A 24,396-nucleotide genomic window follows, 5' to 3' on the forward strand; every position below is an offset into this window, starting at 1 on the left:
TATTGCCACGTGTTTTGTCTAGATGCAATATCTCACCCAAGTATTGTACTAAAATGTAGCTGTCACAAGCTTTTCTCCACAAAAGTGAAATTTCACCTTGGTGTTCTGATAAAATGCCCATGACCTAGTTATTTGGGTTTTTTTTTTGGCAGATATTGATGAATGTTTGACTCCAAGTACTTGTCCAGATGAGCAGTGTGTGAATTCTCCAGGATCTTACCAGTGTGTCCCCTGCACAGAAGGGTTCCGAGGCTGGAACGGACAGTGCCTTGGTAAGTGCTGTAGCATCCTTGCGTGAGAGTTTGTTTCTTCTGCATGGCCCATTTTCTGACAGTGGTGTAGTGCCAATTTAGCCTTCCTTCGCAGTGGAGTGGAGGGGGAAAGTTTTCATTATTCTCAGAATTTAGGTAATTTTTGATCATGGGGAAAATAAAACAATGGGTGACATGAAGGATATGAGAGTCTAGGTGGAGCCAATCATTGTGATTGAAACAAACTGAACAAACAACAAACTGTTGTCCCAATCCGACAACCAAAATAAAATAAAATAGAAAGCACTGCAGGGAAGAGAGAGATGACGAGAACAATGCTTTAAAAAAGAAAAGAGGCCTAAGAAGATGGGAGGATGGACCAGTAGTCCGGGAAATATGCAACCAGATTTTCCATAGAAGTAGTGAATATAGTACTTTAGCCTCTGGGGAAGATGAAGTGATGAGTTTTCTGTGGTTCTCTGTGAATCTTGCCAACACATGATTTTTTTTCTTAAAAGTCCAGCTCTTTTCCAAACCATGCCAGGACTCTGAATATGAGTTAAATGTTTCCTTATTTCCTATTCCTTATTTCCTTCCTTCCCCAAATTGTTAAGAACTTACAATACACCCCCAGAGTTACACCAGGTTCTAGACTACATCAAGGGGGCAACACCAGGTATCACCTCTTCCTCACAGGCCTTACATTTCATCTCACAGATAGAACAAATAGTTCAAGTGCTCAGCAGGAAGCAGAGGTCTGTGGTAGAATGAGTTGCCCTTAGAAAACTGGCTGTGTTGAGATCTAACCAGGGAAGGAGAACCTTTTGGGCATAGGAGACAGCATATGCAAGGGACCTGTGGGAAGAGGGAGCAGGTCCTGTTTCCGAGGGCCGCTAGCTAAAGACTGGAAACACGGGAAGACTTATACAGAGTGTGGGAGTGGACCGTGCAAGACCCTTGCCCTCCAGATCAAAATGTTGCTCTCTTCTAATAACTCTGGGGAGACATTTCCATGTTTTAGAAGGGGTGGAGATCAGTAGGTGGTGGAAACACTCTCACATTCAAAGCTCAGTTCCCACTACCAGACAGCAGCACCAGCTCAGCCCCTGTAGCCCCCACACACATCCCAAGAGTGTCTGCTATGGGATTATGAGACATGAACTTTGAGGAATAGAAGAAAATATTTTTATTCATCAGTTGTTTATTTGATAAGCATTGTGTATGTAACTGGTGCTAGCCAGAGATTGTATTTGATTTTAATTTTCCCATTTGGCATCAGTGTTGTAGTGGGTCCTCCCAGTTCTGTTTGTGCTCTTCTGTTCACGTGCTGACGCATCATCCAAGATCGGTGCCTGAGCTTTACATGAATAACTGATGTACAATACAGTAGCCCTGATTTTAATGGCATGTGACTGACCAAACTGGCAGGTGATTGCCCTTCTGTATAAGTAATACTAATTGAGTCCTTATAGTGTGTGTGCATATATATGCACATATGTATGCATCGACCTGTGCATGTGTGTGCATGTGTATTTGAACATTTTGATCCATTTCAGTGACAGAAACATAGCACCTTATTTAAAAGCAATTTTACTTTTGCCAACCAGATGAGTGGAATCAGAAGCAGATATATTAGGTCACTGTGTTGCTCAACTCCACCCAAGTGACACATTTAGTCCCTTGTTTCCAGCAATAGCTTTTGTTTCTGCCTTGCTGAGGTCTTGCATTTGTTACCAAGAGTAAGCAGTGTACTTTTTCCTTCTGGGTAAGATTTTGGGCTCTATGTAATCTACAGATCAAACCATTCTTCTGTGATAAAATTGCTGTTCCATCCACTGTTCATATTGAATTTACAGTTTCTAAATATCTCATGAGGGTTGTAGATTGAAATAGATTTTCCACCTTAATTTTTTATGGTAATAGAGCTTTCAAGTGTTGAAAAACTGAGTGTGACCCAGAGCAGATATTGCAGCATGTCTTCCTTCTCCTGTTGAGCCAGCGAGAGGAATGAATTTTTCTACAAACTGCTGGCAATACTGATGAATTCGTAGCCCTATCTTGTGCTTATGTATTTTAGTTTTCCCACCTTTGTACTTTAGTGCTCCAAAATACTTTTCAGGAGGTACAGCCTTAAACCTGCCTTGGAGCTGAGCCAACTGATAGTACAATTTGACATGTGTTTATTTGCTCATTTAATAAGTATGTGGAGATTTATCGTATGTGAGATACTTGTAAAACAACATCAATTGAGAGTGAACAAAAGAGGCTTCCCCTGATTGGACGCACATGCTAGTGCTTATAGCTTAATAAGTAAGCAAGTAAAACAAATAGGATGTCCGATGTAGTGAACATCACAAGGAGAAATGATAAAGCTGCCTATGGGACATAGGTAGGGATTACTGGAGACCATCTGGTTACCAGGATGGCCAAATGATATGATATAAAAAAGGTATTCCTAGCAGTTACCTGTGGCCAGTTTTTTTTTGGTTTTTTTTTTTTGTTGTTTGTTTGTTTTTTGCTTTTTTATATCCTTTTAGTGCAGATAATTTAGGATATATTGATATTTTTCTCATTGGTTTAATGTAAGAACATTAAAGACTTGAAAATTTCCTAAAATCACCATTTTGGAGAAAATCCTACTTTTGGCGTGTATTAGTTGTTATCTGTAGAAATGACAGCTCTACCTCCTAGAGCTATTGTGTTCCAGATAGCTGAGTATTCTTTTTCTAGGATGATCTCACTGCCATGTCAAGCAGTGTTTTACATAATTTTACATAAACTTGTCATAATGCTTATGTTTTTTCTTTAAACTTGTCTATGTTCATGTCAGTTGACTTTGTTTTCCCTTAAAAGGCTTCATTAAGAATTGCTGGTTTTTGTAAGTGAAATAAATCAGACTCACATGTGTAAACATCGTATTGTCTCCCTTGTATGAGAAAATGAAAGAGTAAATAAGGTCTAGACTACAGTAGATATTGTGAAATGGGAAGTAATTGTTTAAAGGAAAAAAGGAACTAGGAGGGGGAAATGGGGAAAGGAAGGAAGGGGAAAGGGAGAAAAATGCAAGGTATCTATACTATTAGTGTCTTTTAGTTCATTGAAAAGGAAGGTTCATGCTAATATCAAGTGGAGAATTTTTTATGCCCAAATCCTCTACTTTGAATAAATGCATTGAAGATGACAATATGTTGTTATTCTCCTATTATTTTGTTATGAAATTCTACTTTACCTTTTTTCAATAAAATAAAAAAAATTTTAATAGTTGCTGTTTTGACCCCTATATTCTGCAGGGTTTTGGTACCAGTTACACTTCCCTTTCCTTTCACAGACTGAAAAATGAAATTTCTGACCTATTAGTGGACTCATTGTATTCACGTCATTTAGGACAGATCCTTTGTTTGGTTGTTGTTTTGGTGGTGGTGATGGTGGTGATGGTTTTAGGGTCTCACTTTGTAGCCCAGGCTGGCCTCGAACACTCAGTCCTTCTGCCTGAGCTTCTTAAGTGCTGGGATTGCAAGTCTGTGCTACCACACCAGGCTTATAAAATGGATCTTACTGGTTGATGCCTCTCCTTAATTTGTGAATTACAATAGGAATTGTTTGTCTTTAGAAATTGCATAGAAATATGTAAAATGCTAACAGGTATTTTATGGAAAATACATTTTTTCCCCTAGTGTTTAGTTCAGGGTACGTATTAGCAGTAGTTTATTGTCCACTTCCAATACCTATCATTTTCAGACTGCACCTAACACATCATCCCATAATGCTTTTCGGCAACTCTTGTTGACTTCTGTGCTACTATAGCTGCTGCTTTCATGTTGTGGATGCAGTCTCCTTGCAAGAGCCCCTTTCATTTGCCAACACTGCAGTCCTTGGACCAGTCAGCCTGGACTTGTCGCCCACTTGATGGCCCCTGGCCTTAATGACTGCTTCATCACAGTGGGTTCGGCTGCTTCTCATTGGCTGCTTCACCCAGAACCTCTCCCTGAGGGAAGCCAACCTGTCAGGTCCTCAGTTTACAGGTCCTCTTCACTTGTAGAAGGCAGCTGGCATCACTCAAACCTGATGAAAGCCAGCCCCCAAGGAAATGCCTTCGTATTTCACTACTTAAAGATAACATTTAGTATCTCTGATATAGGGGTCTTAGTTCACTGAAATTGGACATACTTTGGTTTATGGGATTTTTCTCAAGCTTAGTTTAGAATACTTTAAAAAAAAAAGAAATGTCTTTTTGTAGGGTTTATTGCCAGAATTAAACAAGTGATTTGAAGCACCTAGTAAGGTCTCTGACCCAATAAATGTTATAGTCCCTGTTCTCCCAACCATAACACTCTTCTCTTTATTACCCCTGTCATGAAATATAAGAAATATGGTAATACTGATACCTGTTAAAATAAGCAGTGTGCCACATTTCTCTGTACTGTATACTATAGTATTCTGTATAACCGTATTTATTCTCTTTGGCTTTTTTTTTTAAAATTCACAGCATAGATTTTTAAAAACTCTACCATAAAATAAGAATTTTCTTTTATGAATTAAAGTAATTTATGATTTCTTTTTAACTTCTTAGCATGTTTTTTACATTGGTGGAATATAATTTTTGAGAATCATAATTCTCTGTAGGTTTTTTAATAATTCCTAGCAAATGCTTGGGCTTCTATAATAATGGTACTGTTTCCACTCATCATTTTATTTGTTGTCCTTCACAAGGCAGAATATTTGTACTCACTGGATAGAAGCAGCCAGCCCTTCTTAGGGTTACTCTACTATCTTGCTTTGTAGTTGAGTCTCTGGTGACCACGTGACATGTGACATGCATTCCACCAGTATGTGACAACATTTTACCAGTATTCCTTCTTTGTTCATCTCTGAGTAAAGGAGCACTTTCTGAACTCTGTTTAAGCCTTCAAATACATTAGTTCTTAGCCTTTGAAGTAATTAGTATTGTTCAACAACTGGTTAGTCACAATCTTAACCACAACCAGACCAGAGAACTGGCAGGAGAAACATGGAGAGCTCATTGTTCTATTCTTTTTACACTTTAATGGATTTATTTTCAGGGTTCAAGATTCAGTACTACCCTTTATGGAATTTATGAATATTCATAGACTCATAGGAAATTGAAGACTTTTGTGCTACTTTTATTTTTATGTAAGCCAGCATCAAAGCACATGTACCTTTTGCAAATTGTATAGATTAGTCAAATGTCAGCCTTAACCCCTAAATTGTTATGCACAAAAGGAGTCTTCTAATTAATCACTAGGTTATTTATTGAGCACTTGGCTATATGTCTATTAGCTGTCAGAAAAGTTTTGAAATTATAGAAACAACAGTGACAAAAGCCTTATTTTTGGAGGCAAGGACCATGCCTGTGTGGGAAAAATATTTATTGTAATAAATACTGCTAATTATGTAGTTTACAAGGGTCTTTAATTGTATTGTTTCATTTGATCCTCACAGTAATCACCCCTGTAGGACAGATGCGAAAATTGATTCTCAAAGAGGTTAATGGGCTCCCTCAAAGTCGGGTAGTAAGTGGCCAAACCAGGCCAGAACCCCAGGTCTCTTATCCATAAATCCAGTGTTTACCCTTGCATAACGTCTCACATACTTCTTCTGTATCAAAGTTCATAGAGAGAAGGAACCCTTCTGGGCAGGACTCACCCCTTATAAGCAGAGGCAATAATGGCTCAGGGATTCCAGAGTTTGAAATGGCAGGTCTGCGCCCCAGGTACTGCAGCTGTTTTTCTGAAAGACAGACTGTTCCTTTGGAAAGGTGAGTTAGGAAGCCAGTAATTTTGTGGGATTAGTGGGTTGATTTTTCTGAGGTCATCCTTGGCTTTTCCTATAGGATGTTCACATCCTTGGCTCTTCTCCGAAAAGCAGTGATGACTCTTCAAGGATTGTGTGACAGATTTTTGTCAGCCGCTCTGCTACTGCATTTTTGAACTTCATCAGAATTGACAGAGGGGCCTGAGACCCTGGGGTTTACTACACCTCAAGTGTACTCGGAGATGCCTCATCACACAGGCCTGATCAGCATGTGGCTCTTGTTTTGCCAGGCTTTCTGTCACATATGTTCTCCCGTCATCTTTAGTGTAAGATACTATGTGTGAAGAGCCATTAGGGAATCATTAAAGTGATGGCACATTGTCGTGGGCGATAATCCTGTGTTTTCACATCACTACAGTGCTGGCGTGAATTCACGTGGTACACATTCACTGAAGTCTGTGACTGAGAAATTAACTGTGGTAGAATGACCTCAAAGAAATGATAGGTTCACATTGCTGATGGATTCATCGCCTTGAAAGCACAGGAAGTAATGCATATAAAATGTTGCTTTGGGACAAATTCTAGCTAACACCAACAAACTGATAGGGTATGGGGGGCCATCCATATAGCCTGAGGAGAACATGAACATGACTGGGAAAAGTCAGCATCTGAAGGTGCCCTGTACCTGGTAGGTAGCTGATCAGAGAGTGGCTTGAGGCAGTCTGGTATGTTCCTGGGATATTAGGAAGGTAAAGGCAGAAAATGTTCCTGACCCAGATGAATGGCATCCCAAGGCAAGGAAAGAACTAGCAAGGTGGGGCTTCTGGCCAGCTGAGAGATGTGGTTGTGAAATTGTGGTGGAGAGTTAGAGAGCTGGAGGGAGGTTAATGTTCTCATTTCTACCGGAATTGTTGACCACTGATCTTCATGCTGATGGTCACCATGAGGTGAAACATCTTTAAAAGGAGAAAATGATCCTACCAGTCAGCCAGGGTTCAGTCAGGATAAATGGTGTCAGACTATCCTGTCTTTTCTGGTAGGAGTATTGGATGGCTAGCCCAGGAAGCCTGTGGGCCTGACATGTCTGGTTTTTGACACAGCATTTTTTAGAATGTCTCATAGCACTGTCAATGCGAAGGATAAATTTAGACTGGGTGATAGCATAGTAAGATAGATGCTAAACTTTAGGGCTATAATATCTGAGTCTAACCTTGTAAACCTCTGGCAACTTTCTTACTCTAGAAGGTTCAATTAATTTACTGAATGGCAAATACCAAATTATGTCCTCTCAGCCCACTGATAAATTGTTTGATGTTTAAAACCCATTTTTCTATGAACACAGTAGTATTCATGGTAAGTTTCCTGCCTGAGATAGAACACTAAGGCCGTTTGTATTCATTATGTATTACATTGGAAGAATTTGGGTAATGTGTATAAGGCCATAATACTATTTTAGAGTAAGATGAGGTTTGAGTTCCAATATGGAAAACCAAATATTTAATCTTCTCCCTCTGCTACAGAGGGGAGGTGACTGTGGAGAGTGTGCATAGTGGGCTGGGTAGGGACCTTGCTTCCCAAGTAGATGAGCAATGCTATTGTTTAGATTTGTGTTTTAGGGTTTACTCTGGCTTCATGATAGATAATAGATTAGAGACTACAAGACTTAGAAAAACAGGGGCTGGGGATTTAGCTCAGCGGCAAAGCGCCTGCCTGGCAAGCGCAAGGTCGTGAGTTCGGTTCCTGGTACCGCAGAAAAACCAAAAAAAAAAAAAAAAAGACTTAGAAAAACAAATTAGAAGATTATGGCAGTAGTCTAGGTCACAGCAATGGCAATAGTAGGAATTAAATGAAGAGGGTGATTTGAGAGATATTTGAAAGGTGGATTGATATGACTTGGCAGTGAATTCAGTGTAGGGAAAGAGGAAGAGTAGGGAATTCAAAAGGATGACTCCTAGTTTTTGAGTGGGATTCTGAGGAAATAGTCATACACATATGTTGATATGGGAAACAACGGAAAGAAAAGGCAGGGGGAGGGATTAGTTTTAGCTTTGAAAACTCAGACACCTGTGGGATATCATAGGGTCATCCAGTGCCAGCTGGATGCTGGATATGTATTTTAGGAGAGAAGTTTGGGCTGAATGTTTTTATATGTGACTGTTCTCTAGACCTCTTCCTTTTTTTGCAGACATTCTTTGTTGAGATTATGCTTTAGAGTTATTTCTTCCAGGGTGTAATCTCCATTAAGACCATGTACTCATTCAATTCACACTGCTCTATCTACATGTAAATGCTCAGCTTGACAAGATTCTGGTTCCCTACAATTTTGTCTGTAAGAAGTACAGAGAAGAGTAAACACGTCAGGCTACCTAGATATTCCACAGCATTCTGCTTCATCATCCATCACAGGAGTAGCCTAAAAAACAGAGTTTTTACAAGTATCTCGCGAAGGATCATCTGCAGTGTCTGCTAATTTACTTTAGAGAAAAATATAGTCTTAGCGATTGATTTTGCTGTTACATTCCACAGCCCCCTAAGTCACTCTCTCTGGTGCATGAATAATTAAAGAGAGCAATCCATACATTTCTGAACTTGTTAACATTTCTGAAACCAAACCAGATACTAGACATGACATTTTCCCGTTGCTGTCTGGAATTTCCATGCCTAGTGTCTAGGCTCATTCTGTTCCATTATTTACTTTGGCTGCAGCGCTTGGCTTCTTCTTTCAAGTTGTTTGCTTTAAGCTTTTACAAAAGTGGATTCCCACAACCAAAGAAAGGGTGGATAATGAGTCAGTCTGGAAGTGCTATTTTTGTTGTCCTGGACTGGGACCAGTGCACCATAATTAGGGATGTTTTGTGAAAGCAACTTGGAATACCTAAGCGATGCCAGTTCCTGGCCTCTTCTCACTATGTAAACCAGTGAGTACATGCACTGACACCCCTTTGGCATATTTTAACGTAAGTATTTCTGAATTCTACTGAAAGAGAGAATACGTTTTAAATAAAATATAGTGCAAATGAATACAGTCTGAACTCTGGGTTGCTGAATTAAGACCACATCTATGTTGTCTATGTTCACGTGATTCTCTGCCTGAAAAGAAAGCTTTATTGCTCTCATAGTGACTATTAAACTTATGCATTCAAGAGCCTTTTCCTCTTCATTTTTTGTCTGCTTTATAGTTAAGATGTTTTAAGTTACAGACTCGTTTAAGGCTTCGCCTAAATTGTGATGTGGCCTGTGTTGTTTTAGCATCTTGTGGCTAAGTTTTTCCTGTTTAAATTTTGGAATATTGATGCTACACTAATGTCTGTCACTGAAACATGCAGGGGACTTATCCCAGGGCGTTCAAATGGAGTAGGGAATACTAAATTTTGTTGAATGAAATCCATGAAAGTTTAAATGATTATTTTCAGAATAAATACCGTGTTAGCAAATAGTAAAAAGAAACATAAACTTATTCATTCTGTCTTTATTTAACTAACACTAGTGTTTGCCTATGATGGAAACGTATTGCCAGATTAAAAGCATGGGCTTTGGATTTCAGTCTCACTACTGTTTTCTAACTATGCATGTGGGCTTAAGTTATTGGGCTTTGCTAAATCTTAGCTCTTTCCTCTATAAAATGATGAGGCCATATAAACTTTGTTATAATTACATGAGATAATGTCTGTAAAGCCTTTAGTGCATACATGCAGTAAGTACATGACAAAAATGAAGAATTATCACTATTGGTGTTATTACATCTGCTTCTTTGCTCTACACTTTACTGTCAAACTGCCCAAGAGACATACTGTTGACTCCTAGATTGAGTTTCATCATACAGATTCACAGATACCTTAAAGGGCAGTGTTGTGTTAAAATCTGTCTCTCTCCCTTGTGTTAGAACTTGCCTGTGGTCTCTCTGGGTGATGGGCCGTAGCCTTTGCTCCTGAGGACTCATCCACCGTACTGAATTCACTGATACTCTAAATGGACCCCAACCCATTTTAGATGATTAAGAGTTTTGTTTTGTATAGGGTGTTGCTCTAAACTACGCTTTCTTCCCTTTCCTCTGCAGCAGACCGTGCATCTTCAGCTTATTCATGAAGTGCGAGGCCCTGGAAGAAAGGGAACTTAGGTGCAGACCCAATAGCGCAGCTCCCAACAGAACTCCTTGCCCTCTGCTAGGCCAGTGCAAAAGTTTGAGAATCTGCTGCTGGAGGTCTGCTGTTTCCTTTGCAACCACATTTATCTTTATTGATGTTTTTTTCTATCTCTCTCCTTTTTTCTTCCCCTTACGCAACGTTCCCTAAGATGTAGACGAGTGCCTGGAACCAAATGTCTGCAGAAATGGTTCTTGTTCCAACCTTGAAGGCTCCTACATGTGTTCCTGCCACAAGGGCTACAGCCCCACGCCAGACCACAGACACTGTCAAGGTAAATGCTGTGATCAGATTTCCCGCTGTACTTGCACTTCATTAAAAAACATTAAAAGGACTGTCCTTAGGAGAGGACAGTTGGTTGGTTTGTTTTGTTTTGTTTTTGAGAGACCGTTTTGCTGTGCAGTTCAGGATGGCCTTGAGCTCACTTTGTAGCCCAGGCTGCCCTCAGACTCACAGTGATCCTCCTGTCTCAGCCTCCTGAGTGCTGGAATTACAGGTGTGCACCACCACACCTGGCTCCTGCATCTGTTTTGATTGAGCCACTTGGAGCTATTTTTGTTTGGTGTTCTTGAAAGCAGTTCCTTATTCTGGTCAAATACGGAGTGGCTATATATCCATAAGTGGAAATAATGTATTTTAGAGAATATCTATAAACCACAGATCTATTGATTTAATTTTTTTTTTTTGGTACTGGGAATCAAATTGAGGACCCTGTGCTTGCCAGACAGGCAGTGTGCCACTGAGCTACCTCCCTGGCCCTATTTAAATTTTTTCTGATTATAAAAATAATACACAGAATGCACAACTCAACATATTAAAAAGCATTTAATTGTATACACTTTGCGTAGGAGAATCATATGATACTGGAATAATATCAGTAAAACTGCTATTAAAAACCCAGCATACACTTATTGTTTAAAATTTGGCAAATGCAGAAAGGTGAAAAGGAAATCATTTGTACTATTCCTAAGTGTTCATCTCTGACAGTATTATGTAGTGAGATGTACAGTTTTTATCTCCTACTTTTTGTCAGTTGTATGTCACAAGCTTGTTATATCCCATTTATAACTCTTCAAGTATTTATAATGGTTGCATAATGTTATAGTGAATTGCAATCACACCATTTTTTGCTATTCTTTGAGTGCTGAACATATTTTTTCAGTTATCATATGAAAAATTAAAGCAGGCCTCTTTTTAAACTAATTTTAGAATTATTTCATTATTCATAGAGGTAAAACTATTTCAATATTTTTTACCATTTCAATAAAACTTTTATTTCTATCTTTGAAATGGACTTTTCTTTTAATTTTAAAATGATTCAATATATATTTTATATGCTCATTTCCTCTAATAATTTCCCAAATACTTATAATTTTTTTTTTTGGTTTGTTTTTTTGATTTGTTTTGTTTTTCTTCTGGTACCAGGAATTGAACTCATGACCTTGCACTTGCCAGGCAGGAGCTATGCCGCTGAGCTAAATCTGCAGCCCCCCAAATACTTATAATTATTAAACATTGATTTTGTTTTTTGGTAGCAGGAATCGAACTCAGGGCCTTGCACTTGCCAGGCAGATGTGCCACTGAGCTATATCTCTGGCCCTAAATGTTGATTTTATGTATTTACCATTTATAGTCTTTCATAAATTTGTCTTAATATCTTGTCCTATTGCTAAGATTTTTCATTTTTTCAATTCATGTATATGATCTCATTATATCCATATGTATAATTATATAATATATCTTGAATATACTTTTTTGGTGGTATATTGTAATTTGTCCAGGGTTTCCCTAATTTTTTTATAATTTCATCCATTCATTCATTCATTCATTACACGTGTTGTACTGAGGATTGAACCCTGGGTCTCACAAATGTTAGGCAAGTGCTCTGCCACTGAGCCACACTCCCAGCCCTGTAATTCTTTTTTAAGTCTAATTTTTTGCTATGATAAAACTCTTAAGTTGTTTCCTTTCTGCACTCTTCCATTGGTTTATACTTAAAAGCATTTTTCCCCCAAAGGGGAAAAAGAATAAATAGAAATTTCTTTTTTCCTAAGTAAATGTTTTAATTTAAATGAAGGAGCTAAGGTGATCATTTTTCACTGGAGTAGGCAAGTAGTAAGGGGATAATACCCTAGTGTCCTGCAAGAATGGACGCATCTGCTACTGGTTGGAAAGAATGAAAAGACATCTGAACTTGGTGACTTGCTGCTTTCTTACAGTACCAGCTATCAGAATAGGCACATCACTGTTCTCTTCTGGGCCTTTCTCTCCTGGCCCAAATCCATTGTTTTCCTACTGATTCAAATCATACATCTCCTCAGGCAGAATTAAAAATGAGAATAGTAAGAAGGTATTTTTTCTTCCCCCATCCCTCCGGTTATGATGAATGAAGATTTCAAGCCTTAGAAGTCTTATTCATCTTTATTATCTTTATTTAATTGTTTTAATTGCAAATCTTAATTATGTTTAAAAATCCTTCTTTATAGCCATCTTTCATTTTACCTTCTTTCTTCTCAGTCCACCTGGCTCTTTTCTGCCAGTTGATGCGAATGCTGTAATCTATCCCTATCCTTCATATTTCAAAATATACTACTGTGGATTTCAGCTTGCATTCTGTGACCCAGCACTGCTGATTTCACAGCTGTCCTGTGAATATTCTGTGCCTGCCTTGACCTCAGCACATATTCATCAGTGCCTTACCTTGCATATCCATCCTCTGCTGCGTTTCTTCCCTGAATTGTGGCTCTGCTAGTGGTTCACTATGTGAACTTAGATAGATTGTCCTAGATTTCCAGACCTCCCGTCATTCCTGTAAGGGATCATCCACGTGTTATGGCTGATCACTACTTTCTTGCTCTTGGCCATCACCAAACCGGTTGAGCCTGCTGCTGTTGGATAAGATTTCCCTAGAGCCCTGGAATTCATAGCATCACCACAGCCGGAGCCAGCCCTTAAAGCACTGGTTTCTAGGCATGTGTGGTAATCTTCTGGGCAGCTGCAGAAGCTGCCTTCATCCTTCCTGCCCTTCATCTCACATGTACCAGGGAGCCAGCATGTTACAGGCGCTCTGCTCACCTGAAAGTATACTGAGAGGTTATAATCTCTCAAGGAATCCTTACTCGGCAGAAGAGAAGCAAAATCTACAACTGGCAATTAGAGACAATAAAATGCATCCAAGGCAGTAGAGCTGCTTAAGTGATTAAAGTGACAGGTGACATTGACAGGTGACACCAGATGACTAGAGCACTTCACCTGTGTGTTATTCTTTCTGAAAACCCCTAACTTCAGTGTGACCATGAGAAAGGCAACAGACAAATAACAGACTAGGGACATTCAAGAGGATTCTGGCCTCTATACATTATGACAGTTAAGGTCACAGCCGAAAGATTGACTGGGGAGGCAAGACGGCTAAGCACAATGTAGAGCCCTGGACTGGATCCTGGAACAGAAAAAAGGCACAACTGCAAACGTTTGTGAAATCCAAATAAAGTCCAGAGCTTACTTTAAAAAGAAGGAACAACAACAATAAAACAAGGCTGAGGACATAGGTCAGTGGTACAGGGCATGTTTAACTGTGTGAGGCACTGGATTCGATCCAAGCATCACAAAACAAAAACAAACAAAAACCCCAAAGCTAGACTATCAAAGTCTAGTATTGACACTTAGACTCAGTGTGAGCTTATTTTGCGAAGTCTCAGTTTGAGCTCTTCAGAGAGGGACCAGTGATGGAATGTGATGAACCTGACGAGATTGGATGGCACAATAGAGGAGAGGAGATGGTTCGTGGAGCATGCCTGTGTACAAGCAGAGTGTGATGCCATTGTAGCAGTGGTGATGCTTGTGAGGTTGGAGGAAGGGACAAGTTCTTCAAAAGCCAAGAAGCGTGTGAGTGATTTAGCTTGCATACTTCTAGGAAAGCTTCATAGAGATGTTGCTGCTTGGACTTGCTCTTAAAATATTAACTACAGGGGCTGGGGATTTAGCTCAGCGGCAAAGTGCCTGCCTGGCAAGCGCAAGGTCGTGAGTTCGGTTCCCAGTACCGGACAAAAAAACCAAAAACAAACAAACAAACAAAAATATTGACTACAGGGGAGAAAACCTTGGTGGACAAAGGAAGGAGGAATACATGTCAAAGCTTAGAGATGGAAAAGGGCCATTGTCTCCACTTGACATTAACCTTACCCTCTGCTTAGATCCTAGCAGTGTCTCCCTACTGCAGTCTGGGGTAGGGTAAGGCAAGACCTCCGTCTTCTGCTTTGGAAACCTACCTGGACACTAATTGTCCCTCTGTCCAAGCCTTTCCTTCTACAGTAGTGTCATCTTTTTCTTTACTTTACTCATAATCTTCTCCCAAACCCCACCATGTCTCGGTTGTCAAACTTAACCAGATCAGCAGTCTGTCCCTTCTCCACTATCTGAGGAACTCTATCAGTCTTCCCCTGTTAGTGGTCCCTAGTATTGACTTGGGCTTCGTCTTCACCTCATTAAATGTACTGACAACTTTTTTCAGTTTGTAAATCTATTACCTAATAAACTGAGTACTTAAGTCTCTTGATGTGATTTTTATCTGTGCATTTTAGCACCTTGGGTCCTAAATTTCCACATACCTTGAGACAGTCTACTTTAACTCTGAGCTGAATTTGTTACAGAAATGAGTAAAATTTCCTTAAAGTAATACTTTTCATGGAAGTCAGTGTTTTCTGTTTATCTCTTGGCACAAAAGGAAGAAGGCATTTGTCCTGCATGCCTGTTTTATTAGAAAGATTTCTTTTGCCTCAGGAATTCTGTCCCTTTGGAAAGGAAGAAATGTTTTCTAGAAATAAATTGCCTCTGTTCCACTTAGTCATTTTAAAGACCTAAAGATCTCCGTAGTCAAGATAACTGCATGACTTCAAGTATCGTGTGTGTGTGTGTGTGTGTGTGTGTTTGTGTGTTTGTATGTGTGTGTTAGTACTTACAATGAATTTCTACTGACAGTCTTCTCAACAGAAATGAGAAGCTTATGTAAGAAGTCTGGCATGGCCAGACACTCTTTGGAATTAAGGGTCTATCCTTGCTGCACATGTCTTCACATGGGAATACTTAACTTGTCATCTTCTTAGAGAAAGCCTAAAAGAGTCCAAAACACTAAAAATGTTGTCAGACATCATGCACAAGCCAACCAGCTACAAGAACAATTGTTGGTCTTAAGTCTGTGAACTGACACCTCAAATGTTTTGTAAGATGTGCTGAAAGGAAATATAAGATAGCTGCTGTCCCTAAAGCTAACAGACTTGGACTATGGAAAGATATATGATAATTCTTAAGATGAAGTTTGGTTTAATTATTAAATTTCTCTATGGACAGTCAGTAATTGGAAGCCAGGAATTATTTACAAGTAAAGGGGACCAATAACACAAGCAGTGAAACAAAAGTTCTAGTTAACTGAAGTAGACGTTGTGACAAGTTGAGAACCAAGTTGTTGAATTCCCACTATCCTAAGTTGTACAAGCTGTGTCATAGAGCATGGGATAACTTGACACCTTGCTTATCTCAGGATAAAACTGAAAAGATCAATGCCTCCATAGATGTTCAGAAATGTAACTTTGTTTAGGAAACAGGTAATTGAGAGAAAGCTGTACAGTTAATGAGTTTTCCTGGCCAAAACTTTCAGAGGCATTTTAAATAAGATATTGTAGAAGAAAACAACAGTCATAGAGTGTTTTTTAGGACATGGTCTTTAAAACACACTTGTTCATTTTATTCATGATTCCTTTCAGATAGGCGTGAGGAGAGAGCTAGTGTGTTTTGCATCTACTCTGTGCTCTAATCCTCACAAAAAATCTGTGGTGCAGGTGGTGAAGAGCAATTCTACCCTGTTGTAATAGCCATCAAGTCTGATGAATGGCATAGTTATTCTAGTAGAACATGCTAAGGTTGTCTCTGCAGCCAGAAGACCAGACTGCATTCTCTAATTAGAGCAGACCAGCAGAACAGACTAAGAAAGACATTTGGTAAACTCACTCCTACCAGAAGTGTCCGCACTGTTGATGAAGGCAATTCTTTCTTCAGTTGTATAACGTCGCGTACATGACATTTCTTAGGACACTTATTAAGAGTTATTTTCTTTCTCAGTTAGTAGCTTTATCTGCAGTCAAGGCATTTTAAAAATCCTCACATCGCTTTTTCCTTCAGCATTCTATCAGCCTTCACAACGCTGACATTTCTCTTGGTTTTCAGTCGGTGCTTTGGAAAGAGCTCAGTGTTCTTTACTGCGACTGTTTGACCTTCCGGTTCAGCTTCTCCTAAATAAAGTAGAAATGTCAGTTTCCTTCTATAACTGCCTACATTTTTGACTTGTTTCTATTTTGAGCTTTTTTGCATGCAACTCAGCAAGTCTGCAGACTGTCTGATAGCCATTATTTCATGCTTCATGTTCTGTTTTCAAATCTAAGCTATTTTGTATTGTATGTCTTCTGTACCCAAAGTATGAGGGAGAGGTGCTGAATTGTAAGTCAGCTTTTTGTATAAGTTTATTGTCTGTTTGTAATAGTTTCTTTTCTGTAGATCAGCATATTGTGGTTAATACAAGGAAGAGTAGTAGGCTGGTACATGCTCAAGTTTATAGTACCTCACGTAAGATGTGCTGTTATTTTAGTGGTAGGTACCCCAGGATGCACTGCAGAGAGCCCTGCATTCTCCTGGGTTGTCTCTCTCCTAAAATCATTGTCATTTGTGTTAACAGATATTGATGAATGTCAGCAAGGGAATTTGTGCATCAATGGGCAGTGCAAGAACACAGAGGGCTCCTTCCGGTGTACCTGTGGCCAGGGGTACCAGCTGTCAGCAGCAAAAGACCAGTGTGAAGGTAAGGGTATCTGCAGCATGAACTGTGAGGGTTTCAGCTGAAGGGAGTTGGCTTGAAAAATCATATGTTCAATAAAGTGAGTGTGCATTCTAGACACTATCTAGTTCCAGAAAGCCAGGCACTTGCATAAGTCAGGCAAGTCCGTAGAATAAGATGGAGGAGATTTAAATTTGAAAAATACGGTGTTGGTCACCAGTGACTAGGCATTAGTATTAGAAAGGAAAGTTATTGCTGTCTCTATAATTCTTTACTACAGAAAGCAATTTCCATTTAAACATTTAAATTCATTTAAAGGTTTGACATACTGGGAATTCAGCAATTAGAAGGTATTATTTTGTACTGGTATTATGGGGATGGTTAATCATCTCAATTTTCTGTGTTTTTAGCTTTTTAAATGTTTTACCTTTAATATCTCTAAAGAAGACATTCCAGTAAGACTGATATAGTATCCCCTTGCTGTCAGATAGATCTCAGAGATACAAGGTTTATGAAATATGTCCTGTTCCTATAGATACTGGTGAGGATTCTGAACTTTATATCATTGGTTGCCCTTTTTTGTTTTTGTTTTTTTGAGAGTGGGTCTCCCGATGAAGTTCAGGCTGGCCTTGAACTCACTATGTAGCCTCGGCTGGCTTCAAACTCATGGCGAGCCCCCTGATTGCTGGGATTACAGGCATGCACCATCATGCCCAGCTTAGGGTTGACTTTTTAAAGAAATACTTCATTGAATTTCAGAGTGAAATATTTTACTTCCCAATAAGTTTATGTTTCATGAGCTTGAAGATACTATGATGTCACCTGTGATAAGCATCAATATTCAGAGTGAAAAGAAACATTTCTTATTTAAGAACCAAATTTAGAGTATATGTAATTGTCTTATGAAAGGAAACAAATCATAGCCGTATCTATATTAACCCTTAATATATAATGAGCAAAAATCTCCTAAGATAGTGTTACAAAAAATCTCCTAAGATAGTGTTACTGGATAGATAATGGCATCTATCCAGTTATTGCTTTCTAAAACATAAAATGTTATAATCACATATAATCTAGAAGTAGAGAATGGGAAAACACACAAGCCCTTACAAAGATAGAGTAAGCAATGTGTTCTAGATTTTATGAATTCCTTTCAAAGTCTTTATCTTTAGTACTAAACCCAGTTACCTTAGTATTTAGTGCATACTTACTACTGTGTACAAAAAACTACTAATAAAGGGATAAGACATTTACATGTGATGGAATAAAGCAGTCATATTCATAGTGGTTTTTTTGGAAAAGCCTGTGGTAATGCTTCTCTAATTATCTATCAGTGATAAATTAGATATAACCCAAAGCACCTATTGAGCTTATCAGTGGAGGAAGACCACTGTTGGTGCCAGATGCCTATGACAGTCACTCTAATACTGTGACCATAGAGGGGAGAAGGATTCAGGGTCTGCATGGGCACTGGTGTGTGTGGTAGATGGACAGAAATAGATTGATGCTCTCAAACGTCACAAAATCCTCCAGCAGACAGTAGGACTGGGCTGACTCCTCACTCACTGCAAGTATTAGGTTATCTAAGGAGTAGTAAAGAATGTGGTAGACACAGCCATTACCCTTAGGAAGCCTATTTATTCAAATCTAATAATGGAGGTAAAATTTTTGGATATAGGCAATATACCTTGTGCCACCATTCTGTGGACAGGATATATGTGTGTGAATGAGCGTGAACTCAGGATTATCGAAGCAGAACAAGTGATGTCTGAGCTGAGGATGTACGTGTGTGTAAAGAGTGACTCAGGGGCAATGTGGGATATCAGATGGCCTGAGAGAAAGGAGAGGGCTTTTCAGTCAAGGGCCAGATAGTGAATATGTAGTGCCATTTCCCAGTAAAATTTATTTATAATACTAGGCAGTGGGCTGGATGTGCTCTGTGGGCTATAGTATGCTGGCTCTTGCTTTAGACTATTACAAGCCTATATATTTCTTACAGTGAAATCTATGAAAGATCCAAGAAGCTTGAATAAGGTTTATGGATTACAGTAAAGTATTTGCCACCCATGGCTGAAGAGTGAGATTAATGCATACAGATTCCTGGCTCATTGATTAAATATTTAAGTTCACCTGAATTTTCCCTACTGGTCAGTTTAAGTCACACAGTGAAAACTCTAGTTTATAAACTAGATAGTTTATAGACCTTCGTTGTATGAATGAGCGACCCGGTGTTTGAAGCACCACTTCTCCCATTCCCTTGTGCTCTCTTGCTCACAGATATTGACGAATGCCAGCACCACCACCTCTGCGCTCACGGCCAGTGTAGGAACACAGAAGGCTCTTTCCAGTGCGTGTGTGACCAGGGCTATCGAGCATCTGCACTTGGAGACCACTGTGAAGGTGAGAATTGTTCCTGATCTCAGAGTCGTAAAGTGCCAGAACCCGAGGTCGTTCTGCACGTCATCTCTGTCCCTGAGCACCCTTTGACTTCTCAGTTGAGGGTGTTAGGTCACAAAAATAATGCAAAGAAAGGAATAGAATCCAGATTTTCTCTGCCCTGATTGGAGTTGTCTTTTAGAATTGTGCCAGCTAAAGAAGTAAAGAATCTTTTTACCTTTACTGGCTAAAGGTTTATCCTGGGTGCATAGTTCTGAGCTCTGACTCCCGTTCATATAAGACTGACTTCCATATATTCCAAGTAAGTAAAAACAGCTTCATTTGCCAGAGAACTGGAAGGTTTTTAAGAGCTGAGCTTTTTGTGTAAAACGTTTCTATGAGATAGATGCCCCATATGTGCAACAGGGTGCAGTCATTGACCATTTTCACTGCCTGCCCTGGCCCAGAACCTGTCTTCACTGGTCTGGGTACGGACGAGCCCTCTGTGTATGGGGAGGGAGTCTCTCCTCCCCATCCTTTACCACCAGCCGTCACTTGTGCATGATCTCAGCAATCAGTGTTCACCCTCGTAACCATTTTGTGCAGCTCGACGGTTCCATTGCTGCCTCTGAGTTGTGAAGCCAGAATCCTGGGTGTGACGGGGTGGGCCCCACCAGGCAGGGTCTGAGGTTTTCAGTGAGGATCTGAGCTCCACGGTGAGGGCAGTAAGTGAGTTTTTTGAAGAATGGCTTTGTGGCTCGCTTTTCAACGACTTGGGATCCTTTTCCACTCTCAGCCAGTTGCTTGGGGGAAAATCCACTGTCATTTACAGCTTGCACGTTGACCAGAAAACTTGACACAAGCAGCTCCCATGTGGCTGAGTACCTGTACTCTGGCACTACTGGGAGTGTAAAATGACCCAACCCTTATGCAGGGCAGTTTTGGCAGAGTGTCAGAGACCTTAAAATGAACATTATCTTTGAACCATTGTCTTTGAATCATCTTCTAGGATTTTATCCTAAGGTTACAATGATTCTCAAAGGTTAATAACATGAGTGCAAAGTTGTCATCAGTATACCTGCATATTGAAGACTGGACAGATGCTGAAACAAGTGATAAACATGCTATGTCCAAAAACTTGTTTTTGATAAACTTTCTAACATATGTGTAGGTGTTAATGGTCTAGCACTTTGGCATTCCAAGGCAGATAGGGCAGTTGTGTTGTGGGGCGCCGGGCACGACATGATCAACTGTAGCAGAAAGCAGGTAAAAAGATAAATATGTATATGCAAAGGCACAGAAAACCTAAACTGACCATTGGTATCTCTTGCCTCTCATGCTTGGCCAAAACAAAAGAATGTCAAGACCACTGACCATGCCTTGCATGATAGACGCTCACCAGCAGACATGCTCCTCCAATTTGGCTGTTTTTATGTATAACCATCTTATCAGAAGTCCAAGGATTTTTAATTCTAAAAACATCCATTATATGAAAGGCCAAGCAAAAACTTTAACCAGCTGGTTCTTCAGTATTAATATATATGTTTATAAGATAGAGTTGTGCTCCATAAGAAAGCTCCTTTTGGAATATATATATTGAAGCCCCCTTCTCTTAAAGTCAAGACTGATTTGCCTAAAGTGTTGGGTTAGAGATAGGGCTGGAGTCCATCCAGCTGGTTCAGAACTCCCAAGAAAACTACACTTCAGCTTGCTAGTTCCCACCTGGTCTGGTTTGTACCCTTCTCCACGGGTATTTTGCCATAATTAACTAAGCTGTGTCTGCTCAGATGCTTCTCACAGGTATGGGAGGAAGCGACATCTCTCTTGTTGGCTTTTCTCTTTATATGTTTAACTTCCTTCTAGTGATGCTGGCAAACAATGCTATTACCCCGCCACGCTGCTGGCCTCCTCTCAGAGTCAGAACCAAGTGTCATGCTTCCCACTGTGTGCTACTTACTCCAGCAAGCACAATCTCAGAAGATGGGGGGCCTGGGTTGTCCAGTTCCTGGGAGTCTGGGCCTCTCAGCCTCCACAGGTTCTGCCCATGGCCACTTGCCCTTCCAGGCAGGTCTCCAATCCCTCTTCTCCCTCAGTCCTTCCGCTCACTCGGTCGTCCCTGGAGGTCCCTTGCAGAGTCTGACAAGATGACTCCTCACTTTTCCAGAGGCCCTTCACTTTTGGTCATCAGAAACAATGAAGAAAAGTCATAGTGTTTCCTTCCAAGTCAGAATCTTTCACCTATTCATTTATGGGTTTGCTCAGTAAATATTTAGGGCCAGATTTGTACGAGGTATTCTTCTAGGCACAGGGCATAAACCGGACAGAAAGAAATTCCTGCTGTCCTAGAGCTGACGTTCTACATAACAGTAAACATATGAAAAAGTAAAATGAGTAGTTTGTTAAATGGCAGTAAGTGTTATTTAATTAAGTGGGAATATACGGGGAGTGCTGACAGAGGGTGGTGACTTCAGAAAGAAGGCAAATCTGGATTTGCTGCCTCAATAACCTTTGATTATTTATGGGACAAACATTACTTGCAAAAGAATAGCAGATACAGAGGCCCCAAGGAGCAGGCCTTGTGGAAGAGATTAGGAGCTTCACATGGGCATGTTCAGTTTCCAGTGCCTAAAATGAGTCCTCAAAGGGGAATAATACCTGAAGAAGTGGAGTCTGTGCACTTGGAATGCCAGGGTGAGTCCTGGCCTGGGAGTTCTCCGCACACAGGCAGCGTGTGTGTAAAGGTGTGGGCTTCGCTGGGATCACGGGAGAAGTGAGTGCATTAGAACAAGAAAGAGGTCCTGGGCCTTTTGACACTTAGAAGGAAGAAAAGGGTAGGAACCTGCAGAGGGACCTGAGGAGGAAGTGACAGGCAAAGGAGGAGGCAAACCAGGATGTAAGAAGAGAGTTTCAGGGAGGGAAGCTGGTGACAAACTCTGTCGAACATTACTGCTAGTTCAGAAGAGGGCCAAACGTTGGCCTTGAAATTTAGCCAGGGGGAGTGATCTTGGCAAACTGCCTTACTGGGGGGGTGACCGGGATGACCATTGCTGCTTTCCTTAAAATTGTTCCTAAATTCCCGGCGGCAGTCTTGTGTTTTTACCCCGTGCCATGTTGGGTTCTCTTGATGTTCAGCCTACTCTTTTTTGCTGTGAAGGTATTGCAAAACATTTTTAGATTAGACCTGACCGTGGCTACGCAGTTTTTAAATCGGATAAAATAACTTACGAACATTTAAAATACTGCTGTTCTCTCCTCACATTCACTACTTCCCTTGGATTTTGGGAAACGAATGCACGTTTCATTAAAAATAGTATGAACAGGGCCAGAGGTGTAGCTCAGCAGTGCAGCACCTGCCTGGCAAGTGAGAGGCCCTGAGTTCTATTTCTGGTACCAAAAAAAAAAAAAAAAATAGTATGAACAGAACTGACATGCCTCCATTCACCTGAGGCAGACCTCTGAGTCATGCAGTGTTTTGCTTGTTGCTGAAATGTATATTCTCGGGATTCTCCTTGATTGCCTCTCTTGAATTGAGATGTTTTTATATACCAGTGATCACTATGCCTCCTCTTACTTTGTTATCTCATTTCCTAAGCGGCAAAGAGAGAAAGGTTAATCTGGAAACTCACTGCCTACTGTGTGCCCATTCAAGGGAGCTGTTAGAATTAATGTGGAAACTCTTACACTGCCAGTGGGAATGCAAAAGCTTTACACCCACTTTAGAAAATGATTTTTTTCCCAAAAATTGAACATACTAGGTAAGTAATCTACCACTGAGCCACATCCGCACATTCCATATGACTTAGCTATATGGCTTCTGGGTATCTTCCTGAAAGAATTAAAGACATCATATGACAGCAACAAATGCACATATTATCTCATAATAGATAAATATTGGAAGCAGCCTATATGCACATATATACATGTGCATCACTTCTAGGGAAGTTGTATATCACGCCACAACATACCACATCATTCAACTATCTTGCTGGAACAAGCAGTTACTGGGATCCCTCTGGGATCCTAAACACTCAGCTCGTTATGAACTAAAGAGGCAGAGTTGGAAATAGAAGAAGACAGTTTATTTGGGGGGGAAAAAAAAAGAAAGGGAGAATGACATCCACCCTGGGAAGGTAGGAGGCATTAGAAAGGAATATCCCTGGATTTTTTTCCTAGCACTAGTGATTTCTCCCATGGTGGGCACCTAGAAGCTGTCGCCATCTGATGGGCTGTCTGGCGGTCTTTGATCATAACCCGGGCACTTCCGTCTACATTCTATCTGGCCATTTGGTTTCTTGTCCCTTTGTGGTGGGTAAGGTATATGTGTGAAAGGAAAGCCCCATAGAAAGGTAACTTAGAGTTAATGAATGAATAAGTAAGGGGACATGTGTGCATTATATGTTAAATAAGAGTCCTTAAGGGCTGTTCCTTATCTCCTTTGTGTTTTTGTCAGAGGCAGCTGAGCGGGGCTGGTTACCCTGGCCTTTCGTGTTCCTGGCTATATCCCTGTGTTACCTGTCAACTCTACCTCAAAATTCTTACGTTAATTGTGTTACCTGGCCCTTCTCAGGTGTGGTTTCTTGTGTGCTCTCTCACCCTCCCTCCCTCCTTCTCTCTGTCTTTCTCTCCGTGTCTCTGTCTGTGTCTCTATCTTTCTGCCTCTCTTTCTTTCTCTGTCTCTGTCTCTTTCTCTCTGTCTCTTCTATCTCTCTCCCTCCTTTTGTTTTTCTATTTTTTGGAGTCTAACTGCAGAGGGAAAAAGCTGCCTTTAGTATGGTTTCTTATTAATTTCTTTAATAAAGCTTAGTGAGATCCCATTTTATGCTTTTTTCTTCCTGTAATCCCCTGTTCCTACCTATATTTTAGCCATGAAGGAAAAATTTGAATCATTTGTGGGAAAATGGATCCACTTTGGTTCATAATTCTAAATGAAATAAATCAGATACACAAAGTTAAGTATAAATATTGGGTGGTTTCTCTTATATGAGAATTTAAAGAGCAAAATGAAGTATGATAGAAAAGAGGCAGGTAGACT

At 40.2% G+C, this 24,396-nt stretch overlaps 1 protein-coding gene across 4 annotated transcripts in view; it reads left to right on the forward strand.

Annotated features, from left to right (window-relative positions):
* Ltbp1 (latent transforming growth factor beta binding protein 1) overlaps positions 1-24,396 on the forward strand; it is a 221,329-nt gene that overhangs the window by 126,769 nt on the left and 70,164 nt on the right. For all 4 annotated transcript variants that reach the window (XM_013517603.1, XM_013517604.1, XM_013517601.1 and 1 more), the window contains exons 15-18: positions 153-272; positions 10,317-10,439; positions 16,890-17,012; positions 19,266-19,388. In XM_013517603.1, coding sequence (XP_013373057.1) covers positions 153-272; positions 10,317-10,439; positions 16,890-17,012; positions 19,266-19,388 — 489 coding nt within the window. The remainder of the gene's footprint in view (positions 1-152; positions 273-10,316; positions 10,440-16,889; positions 17,013-19,265; positions 19,389-24,396) is intronic.

Source organism: Chinchilla lanigera, unplaced genomic scaffold (assembly GCF_000276665.1).
Source record: "Chinchilla lanigera isolate Chin_1 unplaced genomic scaffold, ChiLan1.0 scaffold00040, whole genome shotgun sequence".
Lineage (NCBI taxonomy): Eukaryota > Metazoa > Chordata > Mammalia > Rodentia > Chinchillidae > Chinchilla > Chinchilla lanigera.